The 27,499-nt window shown below is 41.6% G+C and overlaps 1 protein-coding gene across 1 annotated transcript; it reads left to right on the top strand.

Moving 5' to 3' along the window:
- The first annotated feature begins 1,395 nt into the window (after positions 1 to 1,395).
- Positions 1,396 to 18,391, top strand: syt16 (synaptotagmin XVI). Its single transcript, XM_070842461.1, has 6 exons — positions 1,396 to 1,648; positions 7,808 to 8,038; positions 11,343 to 11,581; positions 16,014 to 16,475; positions 16,581 to 16,770; positions 17,631 to 18,391. The coding sequence occupies exons 1-6, from the start codon at positions 1,396 to 1,398 to the stop codon at positions 17,942 to 17,944; spliced, it is 1,689 nt and encodes a 562-aa protein (XP_070698562.1). The 3' UTR covers positions 17,945 to 18,391.
- The last annotated feature ends 9,108 nt before the right edge of the window (positions 18,392 to 27,499 follow it).

The raw sequence follows: 27,499 nt of genomic DNA, 5'->3' as shown, positions 1-27,499 counted from the left end.
AGAGTAGTACGCCTCGTATCACCTTACCCCTCTCTTCTTTTTCTCTCTCCTTCCTCTTATTTCTCTCTTCTCTTTCCTCTCTGTTTATGTTTACTCTCCCCCCTCGCCTCCTTTCTCTCTCTTTTGTTCCAGATGTTTATCTTTCCTCTTTCTCCTCTCTGCTTTTTGACTGGACTTCTTTGATATTTGACCATTTGCAGCCTCTCGTTCAGGCTATTTTCTGCTTCTACTTTCTCTCCGTCCTCCTGTCTTGTATTTTACTCATCTTTTTCAGACCCAGTTTGCAGCAAGTTTTTCAAATCTCAGTTATTTTTCTGCAAAAACATTGTAATTAAACTCCAACATCAAATGCAAATCGATCCTAAATCACCTCTTCCCTTTCACTAGGATGGAGGATTGCTCCATTTTTACTCCAAGCTTCTCCAGGTGACCACATCGTGAGTCACTGAATGAATTAGATTTATTTTGAAATGTGAAAATGTGAAAGACATCTGTGCATTTCTAGTCAGTTAGCTGTCTTGAGTCACAAACTCTAAAATGTCAGTGGTTACAGTAAATGCGTACCTGCCACAGTTTACCACAGGTGTGTCCCTCCCCCCCTCTCCAGGTGGCTGGCAGGCTCAGACTATCCTTCAGTGAATTAAACAGTCACATCGAGTTGGACGGGCTAATAACCCACCAGTCAGTGCTCCCAGTTTTTTCTTGTCAGTCATGTAACATCTCTGGTAATGAGGTGAAAACATGGGACCGTGAAGGAAGTCGGCTTTGTTCAGTCATTCTCCTCCCACCTGCTGAGCAGCTAATGTTGGCTCGCCAACTGTCTATAGATAGATGGATAGATAGATGTGCTTTATTGATCCCAGACTGGGAAATTGTATGGTAACAGCAGCATATAAAAAAGTAAAACACTAGAATACATGATACACACAAAAAAACTGTCAGAACTATATTTCCTTACTGTGTATTTTATTTTATTTAACTGTACTATATTCGTTGTGGATGCTTCTATCAGGATCAGGGATGATCAGGGATGTGGGATTCAATTGTGGTGCGATTGTTTTCACCCTGAAAGGAGAGCGGGGACTTGGCGAGGGGTCGTTTGAGGGGGCTGGTAATTCCAGTTATTTTCCTATGTCACAGAAAAAGTGTCGGACTAAAGGAAAAACTAAATCTTGGGGAGCGATAATGAAGATAAAAGTACCCATCAGGCGCTCTGGAGCAAAGCACTTCTCTTGTCTTTTTACACTGACTCTGCTCTTGAGCTCTTGAGCTCTTGAGCTCTTGAGCAAGGCACTGAGGGAAACTCAAATACTAAAGTATCGCTCATTCTGTCTGTGTGTATCACATGTACCATGCGTACTGTGTGTGTGTGTGTGTGTGTGTGTGTGTGTGTGCATGTATCCAGACTGTCTGTTTGTGTGGTCTGATCAGTGTGTCATTGTGTGTCCCCTCTCCCTCTCCCTCCTCCTGCCAGTCACCCCAGAGGCCATCGGCTTCCTGTCAGCGGTGGGCGTCTTCATCGTGGCACTGGCCGTCCTCTTCCTCTTCATCAACAAGAAGCTGTGTTTCTCACGCGTCGGAGGGCTGCCCTGTCTGGAGCAACATGGCCGCCGGAAGAAGGGGCGACAGGGCGTCCGCCAGGGGCTCGGTGAGTGATCGACAAGAAGGCGGAGACAAGAAAGATGGCACCTGTTAGCATTTACCTGACTGTGAGGGAGAAAGGTTGAAGGTGTTTGTTACAGAACAGCTAAACCTTGAAAGTAGGCGGATAAGTTTGCTTTGCTTTCCAAATAATTTATTCACTTTAGTTTTTTAACCCTTAGTTGCCTGTTTTGGCCGTTTTTTCAGCACAAATTCACCTAAATGACCTGAAACCATAAAATCCGATTTAAAATAAAAAATGATATTATTTATAACAATAAAAAACACAAACATGCTCAACGAAGCATTTTGAATATTGAAAATGTAAACACCAGATGCAAATATGAACATTTAAAGGTAAAATTGAGTTTAAATCCAAAGTATCTACAAATATTTACAACAAACAGCCGGTGTGGCTTCTAGCTATTACCCTCTTCAAAACAGGTTATGGACACAGTCAGACAAAGAGCTGCATCACAAACTTGCATTCCCAGAATTCAAAATAGTGCAAATGCGACATATAAAAGGTGAAATTGACATCAAATCAAAGTTTCAAGTCCGCACTTTCGAGTGAAGTTGACGGCAGCGCTCCAGTTGATGGAGTTTTTACGTGAGGACGCGGGCGTGATTGTCGACCTGTAAGGGTTAATTTAAATCTGACAGGAAGTAAACACAGAAACAAGTAACCATGGATGTAGGATAAGACCTGGACACAGAATTGAAGGCAGTACTAGCTTAACTTCCTGTTTAGCTCTTCGTGCAACTGAATTGATCAAATTTTGAGTAATTCCTCTTTCACAATAAAAGTCTGAGGGCCCAATGGCATCATTATTGTAATTATTAGCTGTTATGGCCGACTGTATAAAGATCTACATCCTCCAGCTTTCCATCTGGTGTGTGTTCATGCTAGAGAACTATTAGCAAACGCTGAGTAACGCTCCACTACACTGTTTTTCTTGTATGTTTGTAGAACTTCTATCATAATTTCCCAACATAATGGATCAAGGAGAATAACCAGATGATGCTAGTGTTTATTACACACATGTAATCCCTCACGTAGGAACGACCGACTGCGTTTACTTTTGGTCCGTTCATGTGAAAAACATGTTTATTTGCAGCTCTTCCTGATGTACATTATGTTACACGAGTCTTTATTTCTCTACAATGGAGGCCAGTGAGCCACATTCATGGGAAATGAGCCAGATTTTCCTTTAACGTATGAACATGTCGACCTTTGCGTCCCTCTCACAAAAGGCAACAAGACTACCTCGCGAAATGTTGAGCTAAATATGAGAGCATCTACGTGGCAACTAGCAAAACTGAAACCTTTTTGTATTTCAAGTTTATTACAAGTGAGCGCTGTCGCTTTCTAGTCAAGGTTCACCTATTATATAACCTGGAACATCTCAGTGGGACAGGGAGAGAAAGAGAGTGGCTCCTGGATGCATTATGACTCCAATTAAGCCCTTCAGTAACAAAGAGAGGACGTGGGTGAGTTTGTGTTTGTACAGTGGTTTTCTGTGGGCGAGTGTGTATGAACTGTGTGAGAGAGCGAGCTGCAGTGAGTCAGCCACATACTGCCACAAAGCTCTGCAGCGGCTTAAAATAAAAATATTAACGTTATAAAACCTTGAAGGAAAGTTTAACAAAGAAGTGCAGAGATACAAGAAGAGAAAAGGACACTCGCTTTGTGTTATATCTCTTCTCTCTCTCTCTGTCAGCCGGTGAAACTTTTTCTTTCCTCCCACTTGTCAAACACAGCAAACACCCAGAGCAAAGGTTACTTAAGACCAACAAAATGTCAAGTTAAAGGGCCATACCGCTGTTTTTGCATGTTGAATTACCAGCTGTCTCAGCCTGCCCCAGGTTCACTGTGTGCAGTGTTGGTTTTCCTCTCGAGGGGGGAAAACCGGTTTTGTTGCATGAGCGAATATCAACAGGTAAATTAAAAAGATGAAATGAAGCGGCGACTGCAAAACAAACGTTTGGAACATTTTCATTAACGAAAAACACATATTGATGCAGTGCCAATGATCCATCACATTAAAGATAGATATGAAGTCACTACCAATGCAGATCATAAACTAAAAATAGATATTTGAACATAAATTATGCCAGAGAAGTAGGGCAGACTCCTTTTTTTTTTTACTTATTTTACTGATGTAAAAAGCAACGATGCAAATTTGTGAATCTTACCATCCTTAATGTTTAAAAACCTGGAGCCTCTGGAGTGGAGTCTCACTTCAGTGTTGAGCTACACACAGAAACAACATCAGTTTGACAGCGATACTTCCTCCATGTGGGCAGAAGAGGGTAAATCCTGCTCACTAACTGGATGTTGTCTGAGCACCTGTGAGTCATTTTAACTCAGAGATCAAGTTTGAACTCTGTTTTTTTTGTTTTGGCTGGAATCAAACTCAGGTGGTCTTTGTGTTGGCTGAAGAACATTCAGGTGCGTTCTAATTTTCATCACAATAGTCATCATGACGAGAAACTTTCTTAGAATAGTGATTTAATATCTCAAAATAACATAATATCCCAAAATAATGACTTTATCTCAAAATAATGAGAAACTTTCTCAAAATAATGACTTGATATCTTAAAATAATGACTCAATATCTCAATATAATGACTTAATATCTCAATATAATGACTCAGTATCTCAATATAATGACTTAATATCTCAATATAATGACTTAATATCTCAATATAATGACTTAATATCTCAAAATAATGACTTAATATCTCAATATAATGACTTAATATCTCAAAATAATGACTCAATATCTCAATATAATGACTTAATATCTCAAAATAATGACTTAATATCTCAATATAATGACTTAATATCTCAAAATAATGACTCAGTATTTCATATTAATGACTTAATATGTCAAAATAATGACTCAGTATTTCATATTAATGACTTAATATCTCAATATAATGACTCAATATAATGACTCAATATGTCAAAATAGTGACTCAGTATTTCATATTAATGACTTAATATCTCCATAATGACTTGAGATACTAAGTCTGTAATTGTTTTGATAAGTTTCTCAATATAATGATTTCTAATGGGCAGAAATGGGCTTCATAATAACCGGATCAAAATGAAAAGGTCTCGTTCCCACCAGCAGGGCGGCTGAGTTCAGGTGGAGTCTGGGAGCAAACACTGTTGATTCCTCACCTGCAGCAGGTGGAGTCTCAGGTATTTCCAGTTGGTTTCCTGAACAAACGACACATCCTGCTCACATCAACATTCACAGCTAAAAAAAAAAATCCTCTGGAGCTCTCACAGGACGAGGTAGGCGCTCTCACTGTACATGCCTTCAACCAAAACATGTGAAAGTGTAGTTTTCACCTGGAAACTTTACGACTGGTTAAATAGTTTAGGTTTCTTCTCACAAAAATGTGACAAGAAGTGATAAAACATTAATTTACACTCTTAATTTTTCAGGAAATGAGCTAAATGTTGTTGTTTTAGCTACACAGTGCTTCGTTCCTGGGATTACCTGAAGGGTTTAAAAGAGGTATTTTATGAGATTAAGAAGTTGGAGATCGATGAATTAATATTTAATCCATCCATCTGTTTGCTTTAGTGCTTTTTATTGAAGGTATTGTGTATTATGACACTTTCAGTGCGTCACTACGCTGAATATGCGTGTTTCTTTTGAACAATAATACTTAAAGGTGTGTCTTTACACACTGGACATGACATTCTGTAAAGTTTACTCAGAGTCGCTGTCGGATAGGACTCGGTACTCACTGATATCACAGATATATTTAAAGTGTACTTAGATTTTTAATTAAAGAATCAGCAGAAGTGTGTGGAGTATTTATGGTAAATAGGACCGACCTTTATCGTTTATTATTCCTTATACCTTATTTGCACACAGCTTGGTCAGTGTTTTGGACACGTCCTCTTCATTGAAACACTATTTTAGACTTAAGATTCTTTACCTGCTGTTGTAGTTTGTTTTTTTGTCTCTTGCTACGTTTCTTGTGTCTTTGGGTGTAAAAAAAAAGGGACTGAGGTGATTATTATGAGGAAAAAGTGTGAATTTTTTTAATTTAAGTGGTAAATAACTGGGATATTCTCTCAGATTGCAGTGGTAATATGGGAAAAATGTTCAGAAATGTATGAGAAAAAAAAATGTGGATATTCTCTGACATATTGTCATAAATTTATGAGAAAAAATGTGTAAAAAAAAGTTTATTTTTTTATCAAGGAACCACATCTTTACTCTACCTCTAATGGCACATTTGTGAGTTTTGTCTAAATTTTCCACTTTAACCTCAAACAAGAAGTTTTTTTCTCATAAATTGTGTGACTTTAGTCTTGGAAAGTCAGAGTTTCCTCTCTAAACTAAACTAAACTAAATAAAAACCTTTTATTCTATATTTATTTATCCACTTCTTGTTACTTAGCTCACATTTCGTACTTATTTTTATCTCAATTTGTTAGGCACTATTTCTTTGCATCCACTTAGACGCTTTACAGTTTGTACTTTGTATTCTTGTTTTGATTTTTACTTAATTACTAACCTTTCTGCAATTGTGTATGAGTAAAGTTATCTATCTTATCTTATCTTAAAGGGGCCCTAATTCGCTCCTTGTTTTGGCAGAAGCCCTGATTCTGATGCTGAAGTCAGGTCCATGTAATTCTTCAGCATTCAGATGTTAGAGTGTGAGTGTGCATGTATTCATTGAGACGCATTACTCCACTCTGAGAGCTTCCGGCTGGGAATAGCTTCAGAAGTTAACAGGCCAATCAGACGTCTCTCTCGCCCACTCAGAGAACGGCTTCCTGCTCTGTATGTAACCATGGCGATCGCTCAGGTAGAGACGGTGACCTGAGGGGCCGATCGCTCCGCCGCCACTTCACTCGCTCAGCTGTTGCTATCCAATTATGATGTGAAGAGAGCGACCCGCCCAGCGCGCCAACGCTAACGCAGACACAGAGAGCGTGGATTTATGCTTTTCACTCACTTCCTGAGCTTTTACGCCTCTTAAAGGAGCGGCTGTGTAAAATACTTTTTACCAGTGAGCTCATGACTCCTCAGGCAGCTGCTTATACATACATAAATATATATATATATATATATATATATATATACAGTACTGTACAAAGGCTTTAGGCAGGTGTGAGGAAAATGCTGTAAAGTAAAACTCCCTTCAAAAATATGATATTTAATTGTTTATACTGTTATATACTTGTACGGTTTGTATATATGGAGGCTTTTTATTTTAATATTTAGTATATATGAAAACAATCTATATATAAATACAATACAGTGAAAAAGTTTTAGGCAGGTGTGAAGAAATGCTGCAAATACGATATTAATTGTTTATTTCGATCGATTTACATAATGCATTCTTACTTTACAGCGTTTCTTCACACCTGTCTAAATCTTTCACACAGTACTATACATATATATATGTGTATATATTCATACATACTGTATATAAAAATATGAAGCCTCCATTTATACAAACAGTATACATAATGTGTATTAAATGCAGTATGTGTGAAACGATCATTTTTCTAACTGTTGAATCGTTGTTGGGCTTTTATTCTGAAATTTAATTAAAGCTGCGCGTCCCTGTTGTGTGAATAGTTCTTCTTCTTCTGCTTCTTCTTCTGTGTCCAGTATGAAAACAGGATCCACTAAATTCAGGACATTTCTTTCAACCTGGATCTCCTTTCCTCACCTCCTTGTTTCCTACTTTCTTCTCCTGTCCTCTCTTCCTTGTTTCCTCCTCTCCTCTCCTCTCTTGTCCTTTCTTCCTTGTTTCCTCCTCTCCTTTCCTCTCCTCTCTTCACCTCCTTGTTTCCTCCTCTCCTCTCTTGTCCTTCATTCCTTGTTTCCTTCTCTCCTTGCCTCCTCTCTTGTCCTTTCTTCTTTGTTTACTCCTCTCCTCTCCTCCCTTCTCCTTCCTTGTTTCCTCCTCTCCTTTCCTCTCCTTTCCTCTCCTCTCTTCACCTCCTTGTTTCCTCCTCTCCTCCCTTCTCCTTTCTTCTTTCCTCCTCTGCTCTCCTCTCTTGTCCTTCCTTCCTTGTTTCCTCCTCTCCTCTCCTCTCCTCTCCTCTCCTCTCCTGCTTTGTCCCCCAGATTCTCCTCTTCATCACTCCCCTTGTCTCCCTGTGTTCATCTCCCTCCAGTGAGCAGCTACGGTGACGATGAAGACGACGGCAGCAGCTCCTCTGACAGCGAAGACCAGGTCCTGAAGCAGTTTGAGATCTCGGTGTCGCGCTCGCAGAGTTTTCGCACCACAGTGACCAAGAGCGGCGAGCAGCAGTCCCAGCAGACTCAGCTGGCTTTGGGCCGACGCCACAAATTCACCCGACTGTCGGACCAGGAAGAGGGCAGCACGGAGCCGTCAGACTGTGAAGGTGACTATTATTATCATTCCTGCAGTGACCATCGGCACACACTGGTTACAAGACGTGGACGTAAAAATTAAGCCGATGCTGAAGAGCCTTAAACCTGCAGGGGGCGACTCCACTGACACATTGGATGGAAGTCAATGAGAAAATGAGCTGACTTCTCTCCGGATTTATCAGCTCAGTGAACATTTTCCCGATGAGTTTATGGCCTCAGTCTCTAGTTTACAGTCTTCTTCAGCACAACAGGATGTTCATTTAGTAAATTATGGTCCCATTTAGAGGAAGATAGACCAGGAAGAGGAGGAGGGGGGGCTGTAGGGCGGGGCTACCTGCTGACTAACCAATCAGAGGAGGTCTTCTTGGTACGAACGTCACTTCTGGCTCCAGAGAACCAAGATGGCGACGCCCATAAAGCCAAACTCAGTCTGCAAACCAGTGGGCGGCGTCACAGTGGCTACGTCCTCTTCTTTTCTCCAGTCTATGGTTCATGTTAACTGTGATATTAACTGAGATGCTAATTCTGGCTAGCAAACAACGGGATAAAAACAAAACATCCTTTAGGAAGGGACTACCTAATGACTGGCAACCATTACAGCCTCTCAATAAGGGCTGATGTAGCAGTGCATCTCCATGACGTCTCTTCTTCAGCACTTGTTTGTAAGAACAGATGCTCTAAAGAGTTGGCTGTTCTCTTTTTCCCGGGAAGGATGTTTTGTTTTTATCCCGTTGTTCGCTAGCCAGAATTAGCATCTCAATTAATATCACAGTTAACGTGACCTATAGACTGTATAAAAGAAGTGGACGTAGCCACCGTGATGGCGCCCGTTGCGGCCGTTTTGAAGCCTTGAGTTTGGCTTCATGGGCGTCGCCATCTTGGTTTTCTGTAGCCAGAAGTGACGTTTATTCTGCTCCAACAGCAAAGTGTTCTCGTACCACACTACCTTAATTGCCAATGACTCCCAAAGCGATATTTATGTTTGTGCATATGTGTTTTCGGAGCAAGCAAATAACTTAAGTTGTGTCACGCACGTAAGTTAATTTTGAGAAATATAGTCGCAGATTGGTTAGGTTTAGGTACCAAAACGTCTTAGTTAGATTTAAGAAAAGATTGTGGTTTTGGTTATAATGAAATATGGGTGACATCACAGTGGCTATTGACCACAGTCTGTGTTGGTTCCCACCTCCAAATGTGGTCTGCGGTATGAATAAGACCTCTTTGCCATCAGTTCTGTGCAGGCCGGACTGAACGTGTGCGCGGCTCAGGGAGAGCAGATTGAACCAGTGAAGATAGAGACCTGAAACCAGCAAGATCCACCACTAATCCATCCCAGTGTCCGTGAGCCAAAAGGGCCCAGATAATGTTTTAACTGCAGATTAGAGGCTGTAAAGAGCTCAGGGAGGCTCAGCGTGATTGGACGGCTGCAGCTGGATGAGTGCCGACAGACAGCAGCATTAATTAGGACACTTGTTTGTAGTGTAGGACACATATTTGTGTTGAAAAGACATTAAAAAGTGCATTCTGCATAATATGGGATCCTTTGATTTTTATGTTTGAAGCTAAATTGGCATTAAATCTAATTAAACTGGTATTAAAACGCCCTAAAAAGCCTTAAATTCAACTCGCTGATCCATGTAGACGCCCTGGATCAGTTGTTACACAGCTAACTTGCTAAGCAATTAGCATCACATTCACTTCCATCACAGCGAGACCGTGTAGACAAACCTAGCCGCTCCTGAGCTCCTGAGCAGCTGGATGTCGGTGGGTGGTGACGTTGTTAGGTCGGGGTCACTCTGTCTCAACCGGTATTTATTTTCCATCTTTAATCAACATGCGAGCGGTGCAGTGACACCCAGTAACACGGTAACACACACACACAGGCTGATGACTCACCTCGCTCTGTTGCTATGGTCAGCACTGTATGCAGCCGTTGATACAACAGTCAGGCCGACCTTAATGATGGCGAATTGGAGATAATCGCTATTGATCGGTCTGACGTACGGCCTGTTCTCCGAGTGTTTCTGTCTCGGGAAAAGGTCGAGGTTTGACGGATTACACAATATGACCTGTGCTAACACACAACACTCCCAAACAGCTTGTTTTAGACCTCCTGGACTCAAACAGAGGAGGCAATCATGTCTATTTCTGCTGTCCAGTGATAATGGACAAAGACGTGAAGCCATGATTTGTTATGATTATGGCTGTTATTTTTAATTTCTACATTTCAGGGTGTTCAGCAGAATACCAACTGAAATTTAGCCTCACGAATTTGACCGCTGGACGTGTGAACCAGGTTTATTTGCCTCACACAGAAAATGTTCCCACTGCGGCTGTAGCTAGCTAGCAACACGCAAACACAGAGTTTGCATATGTGTGTTTATGTAGTAGTGCTACATCCTCAAGAACCACTTATCCAAAATAACCTTTTCTTATTTCTTATTTTTAATATACCAGGTCATTGCTAACAGCTGTAGCTATTTGGGACCAGGCTATTTCCAGGAACAAAATCGTTCATAGCGAAAGTTTAATCGTTGATGCTTGAAATGTTTGAAATGTTCTTTCCCAAGAACCGCTCATCCAAATAAACCCTTTCATGATCTTTTATGCCCAGCCTTTTCTTATTTTAAATATATCTAGTTACTGCTAACAGCCAGCTATTTGGGACAAGGCTAGTTTGTCCAGTCTTTCTTCATCTGGTCTTGAATTTGTTGTAGCCAGCGATGGAGAGCGAGTTGTACCCAGCGTGCCGTTTGGTTAATAGGGGTCCCGTCTCAGGGTGCACTTCTAATGGTTGTAATATATTACCAATAAATAGATCTGAAGAGGGCGCACTCTGCTTTGCACGTCCTTGGCAATACACTCATCAGGACAGACGGACAGACATACAGGATGCCTTTCGTAACGCTAACCAATCGTAACGCCCATCGCTCCCTCTCCGCCATCATGGAGGATCCTCTAGTTCCTTAAATGCACCTCAAGCAGACGAGGAGGCGAGGAAGCACAGCTGTATCCTGCTCCTCCGTCTTCACATCCCTCTCACATCGTTACTGGGAGGGAAGCGAGGAGCACTCTGGCTTAACAAAAGCCCCCACAGTGCGACAGAGACTCCGTCCGTTGTAGTTTCATTTCATAAAAGACGAGTGTTGACGAATGTTTCACTCAGTTTGTGTCTTCACACATCTGTAACTTGATTCAGATTTGAAAACGTGCTAAACACCTCCTAAAACCGACTGTCCTCACGCCCACAGATTTAAAGCCGACCACCAGAGGGCCTGATGCTGACTTTCCTACACTGTTGCCTTCCTTCTGCAGAAATGGAGGCTCCGAGCCGGCAGGGTTTCCAGGACCCGCTCTCCGCAGCGCTGGAAGAGAGCGAGAGGGCGTCCGCGCTCTCCCTGGACAAACCTGCTGGACTCGAGGTATCCGGCGCCAGGGACAGCCCCACTCCCAGTGTTAGCCGTCAGGCCGCCGACGGCAGCGAGGGCACGGAGAAGGCCGTGGACCTCGATAAAAATGATGCGACGGACAGCTCCTCCACCTGGAGCCCAGAGGTACTGCAGCCTAGCGCTGATTATTTAAAGCTTTTCTGATTCACAGATTAAACATCTGTGTAATGAATGTGAACCTGTAGGAGTTTGTGTGTTTTGCTGATCACATTTCAATCCAATCAACCAAAAAAAATGAGAGGTCTTCATGGGTCGAATTATCTTAAATTATCAAGCATCCCTGTCTTAGCAGTGCCTCAGATTCAAATCCTCGCTGCATGTTTTTCTTGTTGCTTTCTCCTCACGTTGCCTCATCGAGCAAAGACATAAAAAATGGCAAAAATGTATAATTAAAAACTTGGACCCAACATGTGCAGACTCTCGGGGAAAAGGGACGCAAACAAATCTTCCTCTAGTTTGTTTGAAGTGGACAAAATTTAGGTCGCGTTGACCCTCGCGGCCATGTGGAAGGAAACCGTCCTGACCAGGCTCACTAATATCAGAAAACCATTAACTGTCAAAATTACTGGTGTATTCACTGGATAATAACAGGCTGTATGGGAAGTACACTGGAGGAAAATGGTGGTTGGTTTCATTTAATAAACTGCAATAAACTTGCAGCTTTATATGCTTTTAGTTCCTGCTTGAAAGAGCTCATAGATATAGCTTAAAGAACTGGTAGGTAAAAACTCTTCGTCCAATCAAAGTAGGTCCACAAAAAGTGCTTGTTCTAGCCACTGACAGGCTCAGATTGTTATTAAGTGTGTGATAGCATCATGGAAAGGATCCCTACAGAGAGAGACCTGGAAGATCCTCTTGGTTTAACCACAAACAGCCGTTATATCGCTCTCTGCACACACACCAGACTACATTCACAAAAACAGTGATTTTACATCACAGAACACAGGAGCTGCTGGTCTACTGCTGCTTTGATTGTTTTGTTTGTTTGTGTTATTGTGTGACTTTGGTGGTTTAAAGGGTCAGTGTGGATTAAAAAAAAAACAGTATTTGTCAAACAAACTAACTGATTGAGGGAACAGTGGACCAGCAACTGCTGTGTTCTGTAAGGTAAAATTACTGTTTTTGTCAATGGAGTCTGGTGTGTTTGACAAGAGCGCCATAATGGGTGTTTGTGGTTAAACTAAAAGGATCTTCCAGGTCTCTCTCTGTAGGGATCCTTTCCTTAATGTTGTCCAACAAAACAAGCACTTTTAGTGGATGTACTTTGATAATTTGAGTTGTACCAAAGGCCCCAGATTTAAAAATACAGAATTTATCCTTTTATGGAACGTTTTGAATGCAGGACTTTTGCTCTTAGTGGAGTATTTTCACAGTCTGGTATTAGTACCTTTACCACAGTAAAGGTTCTGAATACTTCTGAACAACTGCTAAGAAGTAATTTGCATTGAACTAAAAACTTAAATAACATTTCTCACTTCTCAGCTCGCAATAGTCATCAAAAACTGAGAAAAAAAAAGCCAGGCAGGGTTTACTTAACGGGGTCAGTGAGCTGACCGCAGCCCTGCTGTTACCCATCATGCTTGGCAGAGGTATCATCGCCATTCAGCTGTGAGAGGATTATCACTCTGTCATGTTATCCTCTCAGGTTCATTTTGGAAGAAACACACCAAACACGGCCCACTGAGGCCTCGAGGTTTTGTATAAATAGTTGATATTTCCTTCGCTCTCCACGCTGCGTTGGCTAACAAACAGAAGCTCATGAATAATAATCACTGTGTGTGTGTGAGTCTGTGTGTGTGTGTGTGCAAACAAAGTATGCATAAATACGTGCATACAGCTCCTTAACAGGTATCTGTGTGTGTTTGGGGTTTTTGGTGTGTGTTTGTGCATGTAGGAGAGTGAAGATGCAGAATCTAACAACCTCTCTGTCACAGAATCACACTTTGAAATTGGGAGCAATCTGTGCAGTAAACACCTCCCACACACACACACACACACACACACACACACATCCATGGAGACACAGCGTGATACTGACATCTCGAAATGCTTCATAAATTACAGATGAGTTTGGATGAGTGGATGCTATGTTGTAGCAGTTTATTTATACGGTTATATAACAGCCCTGCTAATACTAATGCTAATGCTAATGCTAATGCTAAAGCTAGCGCTGCCACTGCTGCATGGCTAATAATACGACCTTGGCAAGTAGTACTACTGTGTGAGTTGTACTGCCATAAGTGCAGGTACTGTTACTGTAACCAGATATTAGAACAAACACTGAGCTAATGCTAAAGCTAATGCGAACGCTGTTAGCCAACAACTTTTTCAGTTTTATCCAACCTCTGCAAAGTGACTACATAAATATCATAATCTGGAAATATCCTTGGAGTTTTTTAAATTGCAAAAAAATAATCAAACCCAGAGCAAATACTGCAAACACGCCACCAGATGTTAGAGCAAACACTAAGCTAATTTAGCATGATGTTGCAAAGTGACTACGTAAATATCATACACTGGATACTGGAGGTATCCTTGGAGTTTTTTGGATTGCAAACATCCTTTTGCAAAAAAAATAATCAAAATCCAGAGCAAATACTGCAAAAACTGCAAATACAGCGCTGTCGTCTGCTACGTCTACATCTGTCTGCCCACCGAAACTTTGCTCAGCGCTTCTTCAGAGTCATTAACATTATAAATATGATTTTTGGGTTCGATATTAAAGATGCAATAATAATGTTAAATGGAAACTGATGCTGTGATGTTTTCATAAGACTTTTGAAATGGAGCCGCCGCTTTAATTGTTTCTTTTATAACCGTATGTTGTATGTATTAGTTTGCAAAGGGGTGAGATTCAATCAGAAGCACGTATTTTAGTGTTTTGGGTGTAAAAAGACGCACTCTGATCTTCCCACTTGAGATCAGATCACCCAGGATGCATCATACAGCAGCAGGTCTGTCAAGGACTCTGCTAACGACATATATAAATATCCCCAAAAACATTTTCAGACAACCAGAACAAGTTGATCTGATTGTACGCTGTGTGTGTCTAAAGGTCGGTGAGTTATTCTGCTCAGTTTCAGGTTCATCCTGGTGTTTGGAGCTCCTGCTAGACGAAGGTTGAATGTTTAAAAAACACATTATTTATCTCATACAGATGTGGCTGAATACAGAAATACAAACTACAAACTACAAACCTTGAGCTGATGATCAGTACACTTCGAATGTGTAACAAAAAATAAGAAGACGAACTGAAATATCAATAATGTAAATATTTAAAGCAAAGTATAAGATTATAGGAATCTAACATGATTTGTTAGGGCTTTTGTTAGGAGGTCACATGATCTATACATCCCTTTGTGACATCATAAAGTGAGCCAAATCTAAACGGAGCGTTTTCACAGCCGTTTAGTGAAAGATGGAGCTGCTGGATGGAGACTGTGGACACGTGTTTATGCTAGAAAGACATTAAAAAGGGCGTTTTGCATTATAAGGGTCCTTTAATCACCACTAAAGTAATGCTTAGCACTTCTTGTCCTGCCAATAGACTCGTCGTTGCTTATCAGGTGAACGTCGGCCTCTGTGCTTTCTACTTCGTGTGCGGACCTCCTGACCCGCACGTTCAATAGACTCGAGCGGCGGCCCCGTCATTATCTTATCTCCCCTGCGGTTGCCATGTCGACGCAGACACTCTGCCCCTGCTCTGTCAACACTCGACACAATCGATGTTGTGTTCGCTGACGGTTCGGGAGGCTGAGATTGGCTGCACTGAGGAGAGGAAGAAGAAGAGGAGGAAGAGGAGGAGGAGGAGGGGTGTTTATTTCTCCTTTATGACAGGATTTCTGCTCAGTTTGTCTCTGAACGCTTGTTAAAAGCTTTGGAGAATCATTCAGTGATTGTGAGCTTTATTTATCTATATGTGACGCTGCATTGACTCCAGCACTGTACTATCTTACTAATACTTCTACTTTTTACTCCTCTACATTTATAGGAAAGCTTTAATTACTTTGCAGATTCAGATTTATGTACAAAATATAATCAAAACGTAAAATATGATGTATTGTAATAAAAAACTCTGAAATTCAAGTTGTAACTTTCTCATAAATAATTTCTACATTTGTGAGAAAAAAAATCATAAACTCTGGGATTAAAATCTCAAATTTACAAGGAAAAAACTCACTTCACTTTGCAAGGTTGGAGCAACCTCATCACTTAATCTCAGAGATTATCCAAGTTTCACCTGGATTCATTTTTTTATTAGAATATTTACCACCTCCCACAGCTCTGTCTCTTCGGTAGGAATCCTCAGCCAGCAGTTGTTTAGCTTATTTTAGCATAAAGATTGAAAACAGGGGGAAACAGCAGCCTGGTCCTTTGGTCATTAAAAGACAATTTGTCTTTTAATGGGGACCACTGACTTCTCAAAGTCCTGGCCAACAAATAAATGAAACACAGAAGAAGGATTAATTTTCTCTCCATGACTGATCACTTTATTTAGTACAAATAAATTAACAAGTTTTTTTTCCTACCTTCTCAGCAAGAGCAGCCTCCCCACGACGAGGTCTCGTCTCAGCCGGTCAGCTCTTCCCCTCGCCCCCCCATCTCTAAATCTGGAGACCTGATCCTCTCTCTGGAGTACCGTCCCGACACGGAGAAGCTGCTGGTGTCTGTGGTCGCGGCCCGGGACATCCCCGACAAGGCCCGCAGCGGGATGGACTCCTGGCAGGTGCACATGGTCCTGCTTCCCTCCAAGAAGCAGCGCCACAAGACGTCGGTGCAGAAAGGTTCCCTGCCGCACTTCAACGAGACGTTCCGCTTCTCGCGCCTGGACCCGTCGGAGCTGCACATGTTGGCCATCAGGTTCAGGCTCTACGCGCTCGGAGGCAGGATGTCCCGCGAGCGAATGATGGGGGAGAAGGTGCTGCGTTTAGGCGGGCTCGACCCGGACGGAGGGACGATGGAGACGACGCTGGTTCTGGAGCCCCGCAGTAACCTCAAGGTGACTGCTCTTCGTTTTGATCACGCTGCACTCTGTCCTTGTGTGGATCTCTGTGTCTCTGTGTCTCTGCTGCTGCTCACTGTGTTTATTTCTGTGTTTTGTCAGAGTGTGGACTCCCAGCTGAGCCTGTCTGCTGTGTCGCAGAGCGACAGCGCCTCGTCCACTCAGTCTCTGACCCACGGGGGCGTCCCCGAGCTGCTGGTGGGTCTCTCCTACAACGCCACCACGGGACGCATGTCTGTGGAGCTCATCAAGGGCAGCCACTTCAGAAACCTGGCCATCAACAGACCACCAGGTCTGCAGTGAGCCTCAAACCCAGAGACACAAACACACTGATATAAACAAATGTTTTAGGAAGTTTAAAGTGAAAACATCTTCGTTCAGATTGCACACAAAAAATCTATTGTTGTATTTTTATATCAAAATCGAATGATGTCTTCAAAATATGATGTGTGCTTAAACAGACTAATATCATGAATCTGGAGTTTACATGTGCTTCAGCCGGTTCTTCCTCCCACAGTCTAAAGACATGCAGGTTTATTGCCCGTAGGTGTGAGTGTCGGCGTGAATGATTGTCTGTCTCTATGTGACCAGTCCAGGATGTAACCAGCCCCCCTGCGACCCTGAAGGATAAGCGATATAGATAACGGATGGATGTCATGACATCCACACATCAATTTAACGTCAGTTTTTGGCGCCACAGAGCTAAGATTCATTAGCTACCTAGCTAACGTTAGCATGGTACAGCAGAGCTTCTTCAGGTGTTCACAACCTCAAATCTTGTTCTGTTTCCCTAAAATATTGTGATTACGATGGGCTTCGTCTCTTTCTTTCCCAACTTTCATGAAAATCAGATCAGAATTAGGCGAGTTAGAGTCGATTTGAAGTGAAGACTGCATCTTTTATGACAGTTTACTGGCGACCTGTCCAACACGACGGCCGCTCAAACACCAAGATGACTTATTTGATGTGACTTTGGTGTGAACACATCATGAGAACGTGGTGTTTGGTTGCTAACTTTATTCCAGCCAATTAGAACGAATGATCTTTCCCTCCCACAGAAGCACACAAAGAGTATACGGTATATAAACAAGTAAGACAATCAAACAGAGAACAAAGGTTGACAGGTTAACAATATCTGCCTCTCTGACGCAGACACCTATGGGCGACTGACTCTGCTGAACTCGGTCGGTCAGGAGATCTCTCGGTGCAAGACGTCGGTGCGTCGCGGCCAGCCCAACCCCGTCTACAAGGAGGCCTTCGTCTTCCAGGTGGCGCTGTTCCAGCTGTCGGACGTCACGCTGCTGGTCTCCATCTACAACCGGCGCAGCATGAAGCGCAAGGAGATGGTGGGCTGGATCGCTCTGGGCCAGAACAGCAGCGGCGAAGAGGAGCAGCTCCACTGGCAGGACATGAGGGAGAGTCGAGGACAGCAGGTTTGCCGCTGGCACGTCCTGCTTGAGGCGTAACGCCGCCAAGATTTAGGACTTTTTTTGTCTCTAAAGGTGAAAGGAAGTTTATTCTGAAAGTGTTGCAGAACGGAAAGCCTTGATTTGTTCTGCGGACGGGATGATGCATGTGGTTTTCGGAAAAGCGATGGATTCAAGGACTTCGCTTCCTCAGACTGTTGTCACATCTGTCCAAAGCTGGCCCCTTATTTTGTGTCGACACGAGGAACAAATTTAACTGCTTTTGGAGGCTCACACAAGTTTAATCTTTTTATTGATGAAAGGGGAAGTTAATAAATTAAAAGAAAGCCTTCAGCAAGGTTACATGATGAAAAGGCATTGAATTTGGACTCACAGGTGGCAGATAAAGATAAAGGTTTTCTCTCTCTCATGTTGAATCTTTGTACATTTGAAGGTTTCACGCAGAAATTCTTCCCATCCTCAATAAAAAGCTTTGTAGAGCGCTGATCAGCCTCCAAGAGGAGCTGGTAATTTGTCCTTCACCTTTTCCTGGTTTGTTCCCGGTAAAGCAGCTCTGTTGTGAAGCGAGGGAGCTGCGGTTTTGTTTTTCTAGTGAAATGCTGTGTTAGAAAGTGCACACAAATTAGAGGTGTGTCTGTGTGTGACTTGTTATTTTTAAATCTTGCTGTTCTTTAACTGGCTGGAAAATCAACGGCAACACCAAAACAAAACTGCACATCGGAATGTTAATTTGTGAACTAACGCAGAAAAGAAACAGCGGCAATGTCCTGAATATTATATAGAAATTATCGTCACATCTGCTCAGAAACATACGGAGCCCCGGAGAGGCCACAGAAGGAATAAACACATATTTAGGCCACGTTTGGCGGCTCTGGCTCGGCTCGTCTACATGACAGCCGCCCATCAAATAACTGTAAACCTGTTTTCAAAGCATTGCTTCATGCCACTGAGGACAGACTATTTATTTAATGCACACAAGTCAATCAAAATGTAGAAACGAATTGTATCTTGTGTGCACACAATAGCATTTTAGGTGCTCGGTGCATTAAAACGTGGCCTCAGTATGTATTTTTTCTCTCCGACGCTCCGCAGAAACTAGATTTTGGGATCTTTGTCACAGTTTGTGCCAGAAAACAACCAAACTGAGAGTGGTGGATTTTCTCTGATGATGCTGGTAACGTCAGTAATTAATCGAAGGATTATAATCATTCAATCAGTGTGAGCAGGTAACATTTCCCACCGTCTTCACCGTTTAGAGTCAGACGTGCCTCCGATACGGCCTAAAATGCTGAATAGCCCACAGGATGTCCACCGAGGAGAGAAGTGTGAGTGAAAGAGACGTGTCGAGTTAAAAAACAGGCAAAAGGTTAAAAAAAAAGAAGTATTAGCAATTATTAGATGGGGGATTAGCGTGGCTATGCTAATTGTGCTAATCTTCTCCACATTGGTTTGCTATTTATTTCTAGATTGATTTATTTATGTTGTTTTTCAGATATGACTTACTGGCAATAATGATAACAATCATATCACATCCACACAGTGTTAATAATAATGATATATACAGGAAACGTTTGAGGATTCAGAAACATTTAGGAACACAATTTATAACAAACGACATCTCAGGATACTTTCCATGAAGAGCAGGTCGAGGCCAAACTCTTTCATTTAGAGAAGAATCCCCACATGAGCAAGAACTGGCAAACAATTGTGAGGAAAAATGTGTGTAGAAGTACTGTAATGTAGAAGAAATATTTAAGATTCAGCTTCTGTTTCTGGAAGTCAGATGTAAGCAAATTTGTGGCGTCGACCAACTTAACATCTTTGTACAAAAGGGGAAGTAGATCAGATCCAGCTGGGCCTTATGGGGCCAACGATACTCCAGCATCGACCCCAAATTTCACCCAAACACCATTTTTAAAAACCTAATTCATGAGGTTTATTAGATAACAGAAAACAACGACAAAGTCCCCAAAAGGCAGCGAAGGGGCTAATCAGGTGTAGATGAGGAGAAGGGACAAACAGCCCAGAGAACGTCAGGTATCTTAATCGGCTTCACGAAGGGAAAAAACGGTATCGGAGCATCTCTAAGTCACTTTAGCGGACTGACTAATGGTGAAGTCATGCATCATGTGATCATCAAACACTTGAGTGGAGAAACAAACACGAGAGCAGCGAGTGAAGATATTTCATGATTCAAGTGGAGCAGGAAGGCGTCTCATTCATATTCAGCCCTCATTCATATTCTCCCGACACGTGCTACTACAGGCAGGAACACCGGCAGCTGGAGACTCTTAACCCCGCTGGGATGAGAGCGTCTCTTCCCCCCCTACGCCACCACCACCGCCACCACCACCGCCGCCGCCTCCTGCCTCGTCGACGCTGAATGATGCTATTTGGCCTCGGCTCTGTCTCCGTGATCTACGGGGCAAAGCTCATTCTAACACCCATCAACGCTGAGCTGAAAAGAGGCTTTAAATATCTCAGTGCAGCTGTTAATAACATGCAGTGAATTGCCCTGGAAGTGTGTGTGTGTGTGTTTTCTCCTCACGCTCTCTGTGGTAATTGGCAGTTACAGCTGTAGATACAGTGCGATGACGGTAATGCCGCTAATGCTCATCCTCTTCCAGCCTGAGCATGATTGAGTCATAAGGCAGCCAGTTCAGCCCGGAGGGGGGATTGTATTTGTTTGTGTAGACAGATGATACTGTAGCTCCGAACCCTCTGGGGGGTGGGGTTCACACACTGAGAGCAGAGATGGGTTTATTTGAGCGTTTGTTTTGTTCGGGGCAGGTGACAACAAAACCTCTCTGGAAATGTTGAATCTGCAGCTCGGTTTTGAAAAAAACGTACTCAGAAAACAACTTTACAAGCACAATTTAATGGGTATGAAGCGACGACGATCTGTAATTATGTTTGGAAAGTCAAGCGCAGCAAATGAACCGAGGGGCTCGTGCTCATATTCAAGTTTGTCATGTGAATTAAAGGGTCAGTTCACCCAAACACAGAGGAAAAAAAACCCTTTACCCCCACATCCTTTGAGGCATTCAACCATCCAGAGTTGTTTGTGCCGCGGTTTTAAAAGACTTCAGCCTCCGCCACCAAAACGCCGACAAATTACATGTGACAATGTCAGCAACAGAAACTTGTTTTTCCAGAAAGAAATGCCCTTATGTTTTGCATAATCCTCAGACATTAACTTCTGAGTTGCAGCTCTGCGATACAGCAGGAGAGCAGGAGGCTAAAGCAGGCTGGCAGAGAATCGCTGTAATGATAACGGACGACATTATTGGCAGTTAAAAGTTAAAATATTTAAACTTTTTGACGTCTTCAGCAACAGAATTTATCACCAGATGTTATGTTACATAGCCGCCTCTGACTAATGGTCAACGAGAAGCCAATACTTTTAGCATTACTTAAGTAATTACATGAAGTATTTAACACATTTTATTTTATTCTTTGGAAACAATACGACATCGTCAGCATATCGTTTGCCGTCATGCCGCTGACCGTCTGTCTGATGCTGCGGGCCAAATCATTTTCTTTTCTTCACGTCTTCTATTGGAAAGAAAACTTCCATTTCGGACCCTTTTAGATGTTTATTTAGTCCCACGAGTCACGAGTTAACTTATTAGTTACAGTGTTTTTATAATTAGCAGTTTTCAGGTGCAGTTTGGTTACGTTTAGGCACCAAAACTACTTGGTTAAGTTTAGGAGAAGATTAAACACAAAACATTGTCTTTCCAACATACACCAGGTTTTTGTGGCTACGCTAAATCCATCAAAAGCGATGCCTCACGCAGCATTTTATGTTCTCATTTGGTTGTAAGTGTTTGGTTAAAGCGTGGCCACATTATAAAGGATGTACCCACTAGTGTGTGCAGCGAAGAAGACCAAGTACGATGTACTTCAAGAGGATTCTTCAAGAACCCAGTAGACAAATGAACACTTGACCTACCATTTGTTTCACTTTTATAGAATCCCATTTGTTGTGAAATAGACATTGTAAATCAAGAGCAGCAGACACGCTGTTGATCGTTCGCTTAGCTTAAGGACAAATACAGATGAACCCTAGACCTTGTTCGATTCACGACAGAAAACATACAAGACTCATGACCAAACCCTTCATCAGCTTTGTGTTCCTCACTTTGGTGATTCTGATGTTTGCATCCCTTCACTTTAAACTCAGTTCGACAAATAAAAGTGTTTTTTCAAGAGACACACAAACGATCCATTGAATCAGAACCACTTCTCTCAATGAGGACACGCTGATTTATTATGAAGCCTCCGGCAGCAAAGACTGAAAGACAAGGTGTTTAATTCAAACGTGAATGATGTGTTGAAGGGCGCAGTTTAATGGACTCGTTTATAATCTGTTCAAAGCAGGAAACAAAAGCTGTAACTGCTGTATGTCTCAAGTTTAACCTGCAGGTGTGTGATGATGGCTACTTCAGGTATAAATGAAGCTTGGATGAAGAATGGGAGTGCTGCAGCGGCAAAGGTTGGGTCCGTTTTATTTCAGTTTAATATGATTTTCTTTATAACCACTCCTCAAAAAACAAAATAATGTTGTTTTGACCTCAAATTAGCAACAGAGACCCATTTTAGCTTCTGTTCCATTAGCTTGTTTTCTTATTGGCTTTTTCTGTTTGAGCACTTAGCCAAGATAAAACAACTGACCCTCTGCTCAGCCTAAAATCCTAGCATGCTAAAGATTAGCGCTCAAAATCTGCCGTTGTTTTTGACGCATTGGACCCTGTTTTCCAGGCATAGAAAGACACTTTCAGACGCTAAAATGACAACTGTCAGCTTTAGCAAGCTAGCAAACTAATGTTAACTCCAGTTGGTGGGAAACTTTGCCGTATATTTTAACATTTAAGCTGAAACCTGCCAAAATGGCTAAAGCTAACAGGTCCTCGGTATGATAATTGTAAGGTAGTGTAGAGATATTTAGCTATATTACTTACTTGGTTACTTGGACAAGCACCACAGAGGTTAGATTCAGCCTTTATTGTGCACATGTAATCAGGGTAAACCTCCCCAAACCAAATAAAGAGCTGCTAACGTTAGCCTAAACTATGATATATTGCTGCAGCATTCAGGATCACTCCCAGCATTTGCCAACTCTTGTATTCATTCAATTGTTTTTCAACGCTGAAATGATTCAAAGCTTGTCAAGGTTGCTGTAGGTGAAGGTGTGACAATCCCCGTTTTAGCAAAATGTAAATTTCGTATTTGTTATTGAAGTTTGGCTGTTAGCTAGCTAGTCTCTTTGCTTATTTCGCCCATTTCCAACAAAGAATTATGGTTTGGGGACACGAACGGGCACTTTAACAACGTTTTTTGCACCATAAAACAGAATACTGTATTTACCGGACTATAGAGCGCATCGGAATATAAGCCGCACCCACTAAATTTTAAAAGAAAAAAATATTTTGACATATATTAGCCGCACCAGACTATAAACCGCAGATATATATGTTGTGAAATGAGATATTTACACAGAAAGATTTTGTAAATGTTTATTTACATACCTTAATTGTTTCCAAACGGTGCCTGTAACACGGCAGTAAAACGGCTGATCGAACAAAACAGAAAAGTCATTAATATTTTTATTCATCCTCCTCCTGTGCACTGAAACCGTCACTGAAACGTTAGCGAAGTAAAATCTATAGATTAGCCGCATCGTTGTATAAACCGCAGGGTTCAAAGCGTGGGAAAAAAGTAGCGGCTTATAGTCCGGTAAATACGGTATTTTATCCCTTGAGTGAGTAACATAAACACAGATTAGCCCCAGACAGAAAATTTCATTTTAAAAACCAACTGGTTGCACAACAAACTGTTTTTTTTTTTAATATAAATATATTACATTTGGCTGATGAGTCATGAGATGTGACAGTTTGATATCAGCACTCCTATTCTACAGGCTTCATACATGTAAGTGTGAACAGTGACATGAACTATATCTACTGCACAGACTGATCTATTTTATGCATGTTGAGTTGTTGTACAGAATCTATAATATCTATTCTATATTTTTAAATAGTAAATGTTTAATGTTCTTAAGTATTTCCCAGGATTTCTATTATATTTACACGTCTGCATGCTCCGTTTGAGATCCCATGTTGTATTACAGATGTGAGACAATCAGATTGTTCTGCAACATGTAATACGGTTGTAATGAAGTGCCTGTAACATTTCCAGATGAAACATATCCACCGTGATGAAGAAATGTTCCACATTTGCATGAAGCCTTGTTGTTCCTCCCTGTGGATGCTGCTGTAGGACTGCAGGTGACGACGGGGCAGGTCGGGACCAGGGTCTCCAGGGGCTCACACCAAAAATTAATATGTTAGTATGCCAAACATGAAACCTCTTTCCAAACTTCTTTTATTGGCTCATGATGTAAACGTCATGTGTGTACGTGAAGTATGGCGCTGTAATCTGGACGCGGTTAGCCTAGCTTAGCATCCAGACTGGAAGCAGGGGGAAACAGCTAGCCTGACTCACCTACCAATACCTCTGAAGTGCATGGATCAATATGTTGCACCTCATTCGTTTAACATGTGTCCTGTGTTACAGGACGTCACTCTTTGTAAGCAAATGAGTCACTGCAGGTTAAATAATGAGCTTTTAATGTGTTTGTACGTGTGTTTTATTTAAGTCTCCACAGAGCCAGGCTAGCTGTTTACCTCTGCTGCCAGTGTTTATGCTATGCTAGGCTAATCGCCTCCTGCTTCTAGCAGCCTGTGGGACTATTTCTTCAAAAGCCTGTCAAGCAGAAATTAGATTAAATCAGTCTGTGTCTATTTTAGTATTTGAATTTTCCTTTTACAAAAAAAAATATATATATACTTTAGTCCGAAAATTAAGCTTTTTCAAAAAATATAACATTGAAAATTGGCTTTTATTTTGTTTTTCTTCTTAAATAATAATCAAAACAAAAGGAAACAAATCAGATTGAAGCACAACAGCTGAAGCACAATCCCCCTTTTTAATTTTCTGAAAACCTTATTAAGTCTTTGATCCCCTTTGGCATCAAAAGTGGCGCCTGTAGAGGACGACGCTGAGATGAGTCTGAGGCGCCGACACTGTGGAGGCTGAGGAGACCCTCCAGCCTGTGGAGACTGTAGTCCTGCAGCCCCGGTCCGGGCCGTGCATGCTGAGCCCCCGCGGCACCCAGAAAGCACTTTTTGTACCAAGTTTTGTTGTTGCCAATAAAACCCAGAAGATCCCTGCTGAGGGAACGTCTGTCTGCCATCTGTTTTCTTGGGTTTGTCTCTCCGGCCTGAGCTCTGCTCGGACGTCTTAATTCTGAGAACGAGGCCACGGTGAACAACAAACACAACGACGCTGCCCGTCCCCCCCGTGATTGGTGGTGCAGATTTCCAGTTTCACACCGGAAACCACACGGTGGATTTAGAGATTAGGGAAAGTATTTCCTGGTTTGTGTTGCGGGAGAGTTTGAGCCTGATCTTTGGCAGCAGATGCTTTCAATTTTTTGGGTTTTTAACCCACAAACAGGGATTTGCAGCTCGTTTATGTTGCTGTTTATTATGTTCTTTGACACTTACCTGCTATTTATTAACATCTAAATAGCAATTAATAGCTAAGAAATAGTGATGTTGCTGCTTTAGATTATGTCTTTAATCTCTTGAGTTGTTCCAATAGTATTTCTACAGAGCTTTAAGGTGTTTTAGCATGATACAGTGGCAGTATTTCTTCTTTCTCTCTTTTAATCTTCCTTTCTTTGTTGTTTTTTTTTTCTTATATTATTTGTTCTAACACAATAGTCGGTGTAGGAAGCTTAAATCCTTCTAGATTTAAGTGTAAATAGGTAAGAATAGCTTCATGTTGGATACCTTGGAGGGAATAAACAAACTCTTTAGATTAAGGAGTTAAATCCTCCTGGGTTTTAAGAAAAAGGCGAAAAAAACAAGTGATTTGTATTTGCATCTTGAACAGATTATGGTGTCATTATCATCATTCTGTAGGCGTCTATGATACTTTTAGAGAGTCTGCGTCATGTTGGTTAGAAGCTGTATCAATATGATTTGATTGTCTAGTTTTTAGTTCCTATTTTCTTGTATTTGTCGCTGTCAGATATTTAATAATTCCTCTTTCCATCAAACATAATGATGGAAATACAAAATATAATATAAATTATATAAATTTGTATTAATTATATAATACATATATTAATACAAATGTATTTGTATTAATATATGAAAACCAAACGCACACACGTTTTTTATTATTATAATATACTATGAACAGACTAACCTTATTTAATAATGATAGTAATAATACATTTTAACATTTCATTGATGAAGCACAGTTCAAAACAGATGTTACAAAGTGCTTCACAGGACAGTTAGCGCAAGATAAATGAGGAAGTAATAAAAACAATAGAATGATTTAAATTGAGCAGCATAAAAATGATAAATAGCAATAGAAGCTAATGTATGTATGTATGTTTATAACAAAAAGGTAAATAAGTTCCTCTCTATATTTCGTAGTTGGAGAAAAAAGTAAAGATAATTTGATGATTGCAACAAAAATAAAGCTAAATGAATATAAACAACAGTGCTTTCTTCTGGTAAACAGGATAATGAGGTTTAAAAAAAAGTATCAATGTCTAAAAGTTGTGCCAATAAATGAAGTCATCAGTCTGAAAAACTGCTCAGCTGGACTTCTTCACTAGAACAGCTTCACATGAGAGAGAAAACAAAACAGCATAGTTCAGAGCTTGTGGAGGCTGAGAGTTGCCTCAGTCTTTTCGCTGTGTTGGTAGAAAAATACATTTAAAAAAAAAAAAACAGTGTGTGTGTTGCAGCGCTGGAGGATGAGGATGAAGATGAGGATGCTGCCGGAGCGTCACCGCCGCGCTCACTCAGTCTCCTAGCAACAGGAAGCATCAGCCTCCGCGAGGACCAATGGGGGCGCGCGGGGATCGGAGTGTGTGTTGTCCCTTGTTGCCGTGAACGAGATATTTCAGGAGGCTGTGAGAGCAGCGAGCGTCTCACCCCGGAGGATCTGGAGGATCTGGAGGATCTGGAGGCTGTCCGTGCGTCCGTCTGCAGGAACCGAGGGACGCTCCGACTTCTGACCGAGCTGCAGCGTCGCTGATCCGGTGTGCGGACGGTAGATGTCGCGCCAAGGAGCGGAGGACATCCACGGAGAGAGAGGCTTTAACTGGGATTTACCGAGCGGCTGCAGGACGCAATTATTCAAAGGTAAGAGGCGTTCACGGCACATTTATTGTGCTGTTTTTTATTTTTAAGTTTTATTTATTATTAAATAAATAAAGCATTAAAAAAAAGCAGAGTAAAATCTAATTAAACTACAATAAAATGAATGAAAATACAAACTCATGGCTGTCTGGGGAAAATCTCATTACTCTAAATATGATGGTGTTGAATTTTTCAGGTAAATCAAAGCATCATGTGTTCCAAAGCCAAACACAAGGCTGCTCTTGAGCTGATGAAAAGTTGGTATTTTAGTCGATAACATGTCGACTAAAAGAGAGATTCTGTTCGTTTAGTTGCAGGTTAAAATTCCCTTAAAGTTAAATGTAATTCATGCAGATTTTCCCAC

Source organism: Pempheris klunzingeri, chromosome 13 (genome assembly GCF_042242105.1).
Source record: "Pempheris klunzingeri isolate RE-2024b chromosome 13, fPemKlu1.hap1, whole genome shotgun sequence".
NCBI classification, from domain to species: domain Eukaryota; kingdom Metazoa; phylum Chordata; class Actinopteri; order Acropomatiformes; family Pempheridae; genus Pempheris; species Pempheris klunzingeri.
This window is presented reverse-complemented; position numbering and strand designations above follow the sequence as displayed.